At 36.9% G+C, this 10,914-nt stretch overlaps 2 protein-coding genes across 3 annotated transcripts; one reads left to right on the top strand and one right to left on the bottom strand.

Annotated features, from left to right (window-relative positions):
• Window positions 1-1,527: 1,527 nt before the first annotated feature.
• Window positions 1,528-3,233, bottom strand: LOC141605096 (uncharacterized). Its single transcript, XM_074423734.1, has 3 exons — window positions 2,965-3,233; window positions 2,570-2,640; window positions 1,528-2,399 (listed from the first exon to the last, which is right to left on the bottom strand). The coding sequence occupies exons 1-3, from the start codon at window positions 3,079-3,081 to the stop codon at window positions 1,799-1,801; spliced, it is 789 nt and encodes a 262-aa protein (XP_074279835.1). The 5' UTR covers window positions 3,082-3,233; the 3' UTR covers window positions 1,528-1,798.
• Window positions 3,234-4,516: 1,283 nt separating this feature from the next.
• LOC141607078 (uncharacterized) lies at window positions 4,517-7,279 on the top strand. Of its 2 annotated transcripts, XM_074426440.1 has the most exons (7): window positions 4,517-4,855; window positions 4,976-4,997; window positions 6,139-6,195; window positions 6,314-6,491; window positions 6,588-6,712; window positions 6,802-6,820; window positions 6,894-7,279. In XM_074426440.1, exons 1-7 carry the CDS (start codon window positions 4,756-4,758, stop codon window positions 7,056-7,058), a joined length of 666 nt encoding a protein of 221 aa, XP_074282541.1. In that variant the 5' UTR covers window positions 4,517-4,755; the 3' UTR covers window positions 7,059-7,279. The 2 variants fall into 2 exon arrangements, with proteins under 2 accessions (XP_074282541.1, XP_074282542.1); XM_074426441.1 differs by lacking the exon at window positions 6,802-6,820 and having other exon boundaries at window positions 4,531-4,855; window positions 6,865-7,247.
• The last annotated feature ends 3,635 nt before the right edge of the window (window positions 7,280-10,914 follow it).

The raw sequence follows: 10,914 nt of genomic DNA, 5'->3' as shown, positions 1-10,914 counted from the left end.
ATTGGGCCCAACATAATTCAATCAGTAGAAATGTAGAATGACCTAAGGTAGTGTTTGGAAGCACGGAATTGATTTCATTTTCATGATTTCAATTGCAAAAATTGAAATGTTTGAATTTAATTCCAAATTCAATTCCAAAATTGTGTTTGGTAAACCCGTGGAGTTGGAATTGGAATTGAATTTGGGCGAGACGGATATGGGTTGAGGCCATTGAATGTTAAATATTTGAAAAAATAAAATAGTCTCGAAAAATATTTGCCATCGGAAAAAATATCATAAATAAAAATATTGTGATGAAATTTGCGTCACAAAATAAAACGTAAGAAGTCATGAAATTGAAATGACTAGTATATGGTAGGTACTTGAGAACCCCAAATTTTAACTAGCTTGGAATTGATAAGGAATTGAGTCAATTCCAATTCCAAATTCTAAGAGTTATCAAACACTTGAAATGTCTCAATTCCAGAATTCAATTCCAATTCAAGGTTCCCAAACATAGCATAAAATATTTTTAAGCAAACTTTTACGTAAAAATAGAAAATTACGTATAACATGTTTATTTATTACTCCCTTCTATTCATTCATTTTGTCCCTCTTTCCTTATCGAAGCTAGTCGGATTTTTGTCCCTCTTTCCTTTTTTGGTAATTTTGGTGTGGTTCAAATTTAATTACATGTGGGGTAAAATGGAATAGAGTGTTTTGTGTGTTCCAAAATCATTTTCTTAATTCTTGTGCAAAATAGAAGGAAGACAAAATGAATGAATAGGAGGGAGTATATATGTAAATCCACCATGAAGTTGAATTTGCAATTTATCAAATCCTAATACTATAAACACATGCGCTCGCAAGAAACGGTATCTATAAATACGTTTTTTTATACCAAGTGTTAATTCTTACGAGTCAAAGATGAATTTATAGCAACTCAGTTTTCAAGTTTTGTCGTATCTTTATTAGAATGTTGTTACTTGTTGCTATGGTGTATGTAGAGTGGACATTGGGCTGGGTTGGGCCGGGCTGGTGCGGGCCAAGGGTGGGCTGGGCTGGGGTAGAGCAACCCTGGCACGGCACTAACATAGGACCGGGCTGGGCGGGTTTTGGTCAGGCCCGGGCACGGCACTATAGGGGCGGGCTGGTTAAAAAAAAATTTTTTTTTTTTTTTAAAACGGGCTGAAAACCAGGCTGGGCTGAAAAAACCCAACACTAGCACAGCCCGTAGGGCTGACCGGGCTGGGCCATGTGCTGACCGGGCTGCTAATTTCTGGCCCGTGTGACAGTGTTGGGCCGGGCTGGCCCGCTATATTGTCCACCTCTAGGTGTATGTATATGACCCTTTTATTCAACAATTTGTGATAAGTAAACAATATAAAAACCTAATCTCCCATGTTAAATAAAAAACATAAAACTCCTAAAAAAAAGGGGAGAATGAATTAAATGACAAAAATACCCATAAGAGCCACCACACATAGAGTACATGTTTGACTAAAATGGGCTGGGCCACGCTGTCTACCCAATTTCACGAGCCGCAACTTTAATACCAACATTACTCATTAACCAAGTCGTCACACTACGGAGATCTAAAACAATTTCTAATTGCTACAAGCCTACAAATGCTACGGTTCTCTTCGGCTATACCCTCCGGTACAAATTTGACTACGATTTAAAACCTAAAATACAACCATGTAACCTTTCCACAACAGTTTGCTAAAAAAACAAAAACAAATACTTTGTGGTAGCAACTAACTTCACCCAATACACTACTCCGTACATCAACCTAAAAACAGACTGTCACAACAATTAATCACATTAGAGACTTGAGTGACCTAGCCTTGATGGGCTTCCTAGCCCGTCCACCACCATACCATTCTTCCTCATCTTCCTCGTCTTCTATGTAATCCAATTCTCGTTGAGCATCAATAACACTCTTAAACGACTCTATTTCATGCCCATTGTTGTTGTCCTTGTTATCATCATCATCCATTATATTGCAATTATCCAGTTGAGGGGCCGAATTGAACTTGGTCTCTCCCCTTCGCTTGCTCCAGCTTGGCCCAAACCCCGAATAATAATAAAACTGATACGGATTATCATCATTTTTATTATTATTATTATTATTATTATTACTACCCTTATTGTTACTTTTACAATTAGTGGTACTACCATTGTTACCAGCTGATGCAGCTGAGGTGGATTTCCTAGGCCGACCCCGCTTCTTGGGCAAAACATTGCTGACCGGGGTTGGCAACACCATATCAAGTGGGGTCGGCTCATTGCTGCCCATAGTCAGCAACAATACCGGGCAGTCATCACCTGCCCCAATTCCGCCGTTATCTCCACCACAGCCATTCTCCCGCTTCGACACACATTCAAACGACAAATCCATCGGCTCTTCACAAACCAAACTATACAACACAAATTCCAGTCAAATTATCATTCCGAAACAAACACCTTAACTCAATTTCTAACTTGAATTACAACGAATTAATAAATTCAGCCCACATTATCATCTCTGAAAATAAAAACCCTAGAATCGTAAAAATAAACGATAATTTGAAATCAAAAGGATAAGAACCTGTGTGGAGCAGGAGGTGAAGTATTACAGCTGCTGGTACCGTTAAGAGGTAAGTCATTATCCCAGTAACCCTGATTAAACGACGTGCATCAACAGAAAAACGATAATCTCGTTATTATCATTATAATGCAGAAATTAAATAAAATACTCGTAAAATTAACAAAACCCATTTTAATTAGAAGGATGATAATAATGTTGAGCAACATTAATCGAGTTTATGAATTATACAGCTGAGAAATAGATGAATTATTATTATTATTGGAGCAACCCTAGAAATGGAGCACAAACAATAAACCCTACAAATAACAATAATAAACCAACAAAACATATACAGTAACACATATAAACAGTGAAATATAAGAGTAAAATGGTAAAAATAGATCTGAGAAATGTACCTGGGTGAAAAAAGAGTCGTCTTCCCAAGGAGGTCGATTGAGCTGGCAAATCAAATATGAGGATGAACTTCTTTTCTTTCCATCGACTACCCTTGCTGCGTTCTTACGAATCCTCATTTTTGAAAGGGTTGTTTTGGAATTATTGAGGTTTTTTGGAGGAAAAATGGCGGAGTTTTAATTTTGCAGATCGAATAATGAAATTATTTCATGGAAGAAAGCTGCTGCTTGAATTTCATTTTATTTATTTTATTTATTTTTTTGTTGGGTTCGTGGGGTTTATTTTATTTATTTAATAAAATAAATAAAATGGGTGGAAAAGGTTATTTCTCTCTCATGTTTTTTTTTTTGTTGTTTATCTCACTTGTCTGCAGGATCTGTGTTTGTGTGTAGCGAAGTATAGTTGGGAACTTGTGATATTTATAATGAACAGTAAAAAAATTTTAAAATGAGTTTTACTGCGGCTACGCGGTTAACTTTAAAATATGAATCTCGGGTAGACCGGGCAAAAGAGGTCGGTTCGGGTTTCTCATGTTATTGGTTTATTTCGGGTCAGGTCGGGTCGTTTCGGATTCCAGGTGTATTTCGGGTAGGTTGGTCGGGTCATTTTCGAGTCAAAGCGGGTCGGGTTATTTCGTGCTCGGGTGAATTTCTGGTCAACTATTAAGACAGAAAAAAGTATGTTTAGTATTATTACCTATTTTTAGTTCGGTTTTGATAATTGATTCTTTATTTTTAACATTAACAATACTAAGTGTGTTTTTAAATTAGTCATTTAAAATTTTTTTATTCAATCAGAGTTGTGTTTTGTCGGGTTGTTTTCGGGTCGGGTGGTTTCCGAGTGGGTCATTTCGGGCCGGGCCAGTTCTGTGTCAACAATTCGGGTCATGTTCGGGTCGGTCAATTCGAGTTTCGGGTCAAAGCCGAGAGTTGCAGTTCGGGTCTTGAGTCAGCCTTTTCGGGTCGGGTCTATTCGGGTGGTCGTCTACGTTGTGTTTTTACGCCTAAAACCCGAAATATGGCCTGAACTTTGTTGACCCATAATTGACCTGACCCGAAATGCCCGATCTGAAATCACCTAACTAAAAAATAGTGCGACAAAACATAACTCTAATTGACATAAAATAACTTATAATGACTAATATAAAAATACACTTAATATTATTTACGTTAAAATAAAGAATCAATCATCAAAATTAACCTGTAAATATAGATAATTCTCGAATTAAGAGTTACACCAAAAATCCAAATTAAATCATCCTAATTCTTAAAACTTCAAACCAATAATCCACAATAAATTATGGCAAGCATGGTTTTTTTCTTTGCCCTTTGTTTTATGACAAACTTATGCCAAGTAGATATGAGAATGTGAGAAGCTATATTTCAGGGAGAAACCAAGGTCTTCAACCTAAGCATTAAATCCTCCTTACTAATAATAAACATATCCTAACACAATACACACATTATTTTAAGAAACTTTCTATATTTCATCTCTTATTTCCCCATTAATCCGGCACAAGTTACTTTTAACGAGTCATTTCGTTTTCAATTAACATTTCTTTCATTGAAAAAAAAAAAAACATTCAGGAATTCAAAAAAAAAAAAAAATCTCGATAAACTTTATCTAACTTAATAAATTATTGTAATCGTCTTTCCGATAAAAACAAAAAAAATCTCTTTACAAAATTAAAAATTTCTTTATCTTAGTACTTCCTCAGATTTCTTTTGTTTTTTTTTCAATAATTTGGTATTATATATTCATTTAACATAATTTAATTGTGTAGCAAGCTAACCATGGCGTCACACGAACAACTACTAAAAATGAAAATGCGAGAGAATTATCACAATACTTGGGCCGTCCAGCTCATGCAAACTATGTCCGCGGATCCTCCTTGTATTCCGTCTTTATTTTGCTCCTCATTTTTTTTTTTGGTTATGTTGATTTATTTGAAATTTATTTATTGAAAATCAAAGTATTGATTCTAATCTTTTTATTGTGTTAAAATCCATGCAGATTGCTGCTTTGCGTTTTGGTGGTGAGTGTTATATCTTTTTGTTTGTCCAGCCCACATGGGTTAGCTTAGTTAGTACTTCTTCCGTCTCAGTCAATAATTTACACTTGCTTTGTTTCTCCCTTACAAAATAAAGCAAATGTAAACTATCCACCGGACAGAGGAGTACTCCATAAAAATGAATGACTAGCTCATGAGTCTCGGGTCAGACACTCGTAAAAGCAATTTGGTATCGCCTATGAGTAGGGGTGCTAATGAGCCGAGCCGAGCCCGAGCTTGGCCTTGCTCGGCTTGTGCTCAAGAACTAAAACTCGATCTCGAGCCGATCTCGAGCTTACCCGAGCTTGTAGAAAATGTGCTCGATATCAAGCTTGCGAGCTTTAACGCGAGCTCGAGCCAAACTCGAGCTCAAATCGAGCCTATATATAATGGTTAATTTTTTAATTTTTTTTCTTCCGATATTTTCAATAACAAGGCTCGAAGGTTAAATATAAAATATTTGACAAATCAGTGAGACATTTGATATCGTGATACAAAGATATAATCATGATAAAATATTTATAAAATATGAGCAATATCTTATATAATCACACAGGTTCGAGCCGCTCACGAGCTTTTCGAGCCGAGCCAGCGTTTGCTCGGCTTGACTCGTTAAGCTCTCGAGCCGATCTCGCACGAGACGAGCTTTGACCGAGCTTTTGCCGAGCCGATCTCGAGTTGCTCGCGAACTGTCTCGTCTCATTAACACCCCTACCTATGAGGCTATAACCGAGTCAGTTTATTACCTATGTAAAAATGGGATGTGGGCACGCTCTCTTGTTGCCTATTAAGTATTGCCTATGAGGCTATAAACCAAAGTGTCGGATTCATCTATTTTATTAAAAAAAAAAAAAAAATTATGTTTTTGGTCTAAAATGAAGTATCTTAGTGTCTTTCCCACGTCTGAGCGTGAGTATCCAACACAGGTAGGCGAGGTAATATTGAAGAGTCTGAGCAGCATAGCTCCGAAGTTAGAACAATGCCGACTGATTAAGGATTACCCAAGACTTCTTATAATTTGACACCTGAACTTACTAATTAGAATACTCGGCAAAAATAGCTGTATGTACTCCACAAATCCACAATGTGACTGTAATCTAAGGTATATTTTGTTCCATGGATGCAGTGGACCATGTGCCTCTTACTTGCTCCGCAGACGCGCCTTATATGGCGATATGACAAGGTTGTTTACTAATTTCATACCAAGTTTCAGTACCATGTACTTATATATGAGAGAATGGTACCGAGATTTGGCACCACCAATATGCTGATTATCTCTATGCTACATTTGTGATGTGCAGATATCAGTGTTGTGGAGGGTACATGCCATGTAGCGGAAAATGTGGAGAGCGAAAGTGTCCAGAGTTTTGTCTCTTCACTGAGATTCTATGTTGCTTTTCTAACTCTGTCGCCTCCACTCGCTTCATGCTCCAAGACGAGTTTAACATTCAGACTACTCCCTGTGATAACTGCATCATTGTAATCCTGATCTGATCTCCTCCCTTTCATATACTTGTACAGAAGTCGTATGACCAAATTTCTGAAGAATAAATCCTACTGTAATGCTGTATACAGGGTTTCATGTTCTGCCTGCAGCAATTAGCATGCATTTGCAGCTTGATCGCCTGCATAACCGGAGATGATGGCATAAACGATCTTGCTCAGTGCCTTAACTGTCTATCCGATTCAGTTATATGCACGTAAGAACAATGTCACAATACCTTAATCGCCGTTATATATCAGCCAAAGGTTTCTGAAATAATTCAGGATGCTGTTCTTTGTTTTGCAGGGTTTGTGCATGTATGCAGGTACATAATTTTGAACTTCTAACTTAGTAAATAAAAGTCTGAAGGTCGAATTCATAAACGATGTTTTTTTCAGACGCAACATAAGATTGAAATGGACAAAAGAGACGGGATATTTGAGTCATCTTCAGTAATGGGAGTCCCGCCTGTACAACAGATGTCGCGGATGACTACACAGGATTTTCCACCGGGTGGAGGAGGTTATCAACAACCAGTTCTTCATGGTTTCCCTCGGCCTTGACCTTTATCAGCGAACAAATAAAGCACATTAATCTTTCGGCCTAGGGGCCAACAGTCTGCTTCAGAATCCCATATAAAAAACGAGTAGGGGAGAGTATAATCGATTCACAGCAAAAGAGTCGGAATGCTAAGGTGGACAGATGGGAAGGAACAAGAAACACAAAAGCACAAGAAAAATAAAAAACTGTAAAGCTAATCGAAGCAAAAAAAAAAAAAAAAAAAGATAATCTAGCGGGTTGGTCATTAGTGTGGTTAGTTTCTTTAACCATGTCTGGGATTCGATCCCTGCCTCTTCGCCAGTCATTTTACTGCGGCAAGAAGATTACCTTATTTTTCTAGTTCTTAGTGTTGTGGAAATTGGAAAATAAACAGAACATAAAATACATGAAAATCGCAAAATGAAATATATATACGTATTTTTTATATTTTCATAAACGACTTCTAATATGAAACGATAGGACTTGTGGTTCTCCAAAATGTCTACTTCAACTTTCTTGCTAGTTGCTAGTGCTTAGACATGGCAAATGGGACATTCGGGTCGGATTCGAGCCGGGTCACTCGGAACGGATTATTTTCCTGTCAACAATTTACCAGGTTACTTTTCGGTCGGGTTACTTCAGATGTAGTCATTTTGGGTCGGGTCGTTCTGGGTTATTTCAGGTCATGATTTTGCATTAATTTCGTCATTTTGGGCCAGACTACACAAATGGGCCAATCGGCCGATTATCATAGACTTTGACCCAATACCAATTCAAGGCCTAAATAGGCTTCTTAAAAGTCTGCTTGACACATAAGGTGATACGGAGTACTACGTAGTTAATTTTTGTTTTGATCTAATTATTGTATGAGACAATTTTACACTCTTATACTCCGTATAACACTAATCTGTAAAAATGATTTTTTCGATAATTGATAATGGTAAAGAACTAAAAATCAACTCAATCGAAATAAACTTGTTCGGGTCTACACCCAAATGGAAAACAAAGAGTCCACTTCATAAGTTTAAAAATGTTCCAAATTTCAAATCTAAAACAAATTGACAATAGAAAGGGTATCATGTTAACTTATAACACAAATTCTCTTCTCTTTTATCCTCGTGGACTGTATATAGGGCTGTAAAGAGCCGATCTGAGCTCGAGCTCGGCTCAAAATTTTTAGCTCGGGCTTGGGCTAGGCTCGAAGCTCGTCAAACCTAAAAAACGGGCTTGGCTTGAATTCGAATCGAGCTCGTTTTGTCATTATATTATTTTTACTTTCCCACTTTCTAAATCTATCTAAATATAATTACTTTTAAATAACAAATAAAATTATAAAATACTATAAATATTATATTGTAATATACTTATAAATGACTAAATGACATATAATTTGAAATAAAATTAATATTACAGTATAAAAAGTATACAAAGCAAAATATATAGGAGCCCAAAATGAGCTTCCGAGCCGAGGTTTTAGCTCGTATCTGGCCAAGTTCGCCGAATCGATTTCAAGGGCTCAAAGAATTAGCTCAGATTATTTACAGCCCAAATTTTTTGTGGCGTTTGGTTCACAAAGGGAAAGGGAATTGAAACAAGAAAGGGAGAGAAGGGGAAAGGAATGACATAACCCCTAATTTACCTACTTGTTTGGTAATAAGAGGCAAGAGAATAACCCTTCTTCACCAAACCATCAACCACACATTTTCTCAATTATTACTTGAATTAATTTCAACCTTAACCATTGCCACCGTTCACCTCCACCATTGCCACTGTTCACCTACACCACAGAGGCGCCGGCGTCAACCTCTTATTGCTAGCGACACTTTAGCTGACCACCAGACCCACCGGTCATCGGTCATCCCCTCTTATATACAAAACAACTCTAATATAAGGGGGTTTTGATGGGGTTGGTCGCCTCTAGGAGCATCGGTGCGCTGACAAAGGTGGTCTGGGGTATCGCTAGCGCGGTGGTGGTCGTTGTCATGGTAGCAAGTGGTGGCTGGTAGTCAGGGGCGAACCCAGGATTTGTTTTTCGGTGTAGCAAGATTAATATCTTAGTTATAGATTACAAAACGGCAACGGTTACGATTTTTTTTTAAGTATAATGTCACACATATTATGCGATAAATTTTCATGTATTAAAATTCATGAACAACTTATTTCCCATCGGTTAATCCTCAAGACGAATCCTTGTATTGAAAGGTATACTTGCCTATTTGATGAAAACAAGGTTTTTTTTTTTTTTTTTTTTTTTTTTTTATTAGGTAAGAAAACTAGGTTGATCATCTAGGGTAGGACCAACCTATCTCATCCTTTCGAATGAGGGAGGTAAGTTGAAGCCACCGGCTATCAAACCACCTCGAAAGAGTTGGACATGAATGTCCAACAGAAGCCATGAAGTCAGCAACCTTGTTGGCTTCACGAAAGCAATGTTTAATTATCACTTCATCGAAAAAATGAAGGTCTAATTTCACATCCTTGATAATACTAGAAATTTCCCATGGAATTTGCCAAGTACCTCGAATCGAGTTAATAACACATAAGTTATCACCCTCCACAATTAACTTTGAGATTCCTAAGCATTTAGCTGCTAAAATACCTTCTTTTAAAGCAAGTGCTTCCGCAACAAGGATATTATTGGATCCGCACTTTTTTGCTCCCAACAAAACGACTTTACCATTGTGATCTCTTATAGAATATCCTAAAGCAGCATTATTACCTTCTATTCTCGATCCGTCAAAATTTAGCTTTAGGAAACCGTTTGTAGGTTTTTCCCACCAAATCTCTTCCTTACTAGAATTGTTTCTAGCTGACTCTTCTACCTCGGGATTGTTGATATCCTTAAATCTAGTCACATTCCATGTCTTAGTGCTATTATTACATAAAGTAACAATTTTGCTGATACTTAAATTAACATTATTAAAGATAATATCATTTCTATGGAACCATGCATTCCACCAAATAAAAATAATCTTTATAAAGTCATCTTTTGGAATTAAATCCTTGAGATAATTAAGTTTCGTTAGAAAACTTTGATTTGTAATAGTATCATAATTTGACAAAAACTCGTTTAAACTAATAATGTTCAGGTCTTGGATGACAGACCCAATCAAGGGACATTCGTAAAAGAAATGATCTTTGTTTTCAATAGGATTGTTACACAGAACACAATGAGGTGGGACATCAATATGACTCTTGAGAAGTCTACTTTTCGTTGGAAGGCCGTCAACACATGCTTTCCAAAGAAAAAATTTCAATTTAGGAGGAATATTCAATTTCCAAATCCACTGAAATTCACATTTGTCAAGAGCTTGATCGAACAAACCTTGCGCTAACCAAGTTGCTGTTTTGGTAGAGAAATTTCCATCTACGGACAGCCCCCAAATGAGGGTATCTGGAATATCGTTATGTGGCACTGGAATGCTAGTAATCTGATTAACAATATCGTTATTCACTAAAATGGATAATTTACAAACATCTCATTGCTTGTCTGAGGTTATGAAATCTTTAACCAAAAGATTAAGATCACGGTTACTATCATCATCAACCATACTGCTTGTAAGTGGGTGTGAAAAAACCCAATTATCAGACCAAAAATTAATGTTGTTACCATTACCTACCTGCCATCTCAGTCCTTTTCTAAATAGAGTCTGAAGACTCATTAGTTTACGCCATTGCCAAGAAGAGGCTGAATTAGGCTTATGATCAAAGAGTGAACAATTTCTCAAGTATTTTTTAGATACCACTTTGACCCATATACTTTCTTTATCCATAAGAATTTTCCATAAAAGTTTCATTTGAAGAGCTTTATTAGCTGCTTCAGAAGATTTAATTCCTAAACCACCAACCGACTTTGGTAAACAAACTTTATGCCAACCA

Source organism: Silene latifolia, chromosome 10 (assembly GCF_048544455.1).
Source record: "Silene latifolia isolate original U9 population chromosome 10, ASM4854445v1, whole genome shotgun sequence".
NCBI classification, from domain to species: domain Eukaryota; kingdom Viridiplantae; phylum Streptophyta; class Magnoliopsida; order Caryophyllales; family Caryophyllaceae; genus Silene; species Silene latifolia.
This window is presented reverse-complemented; position numbering and strand designations above follow the sequence as displayed.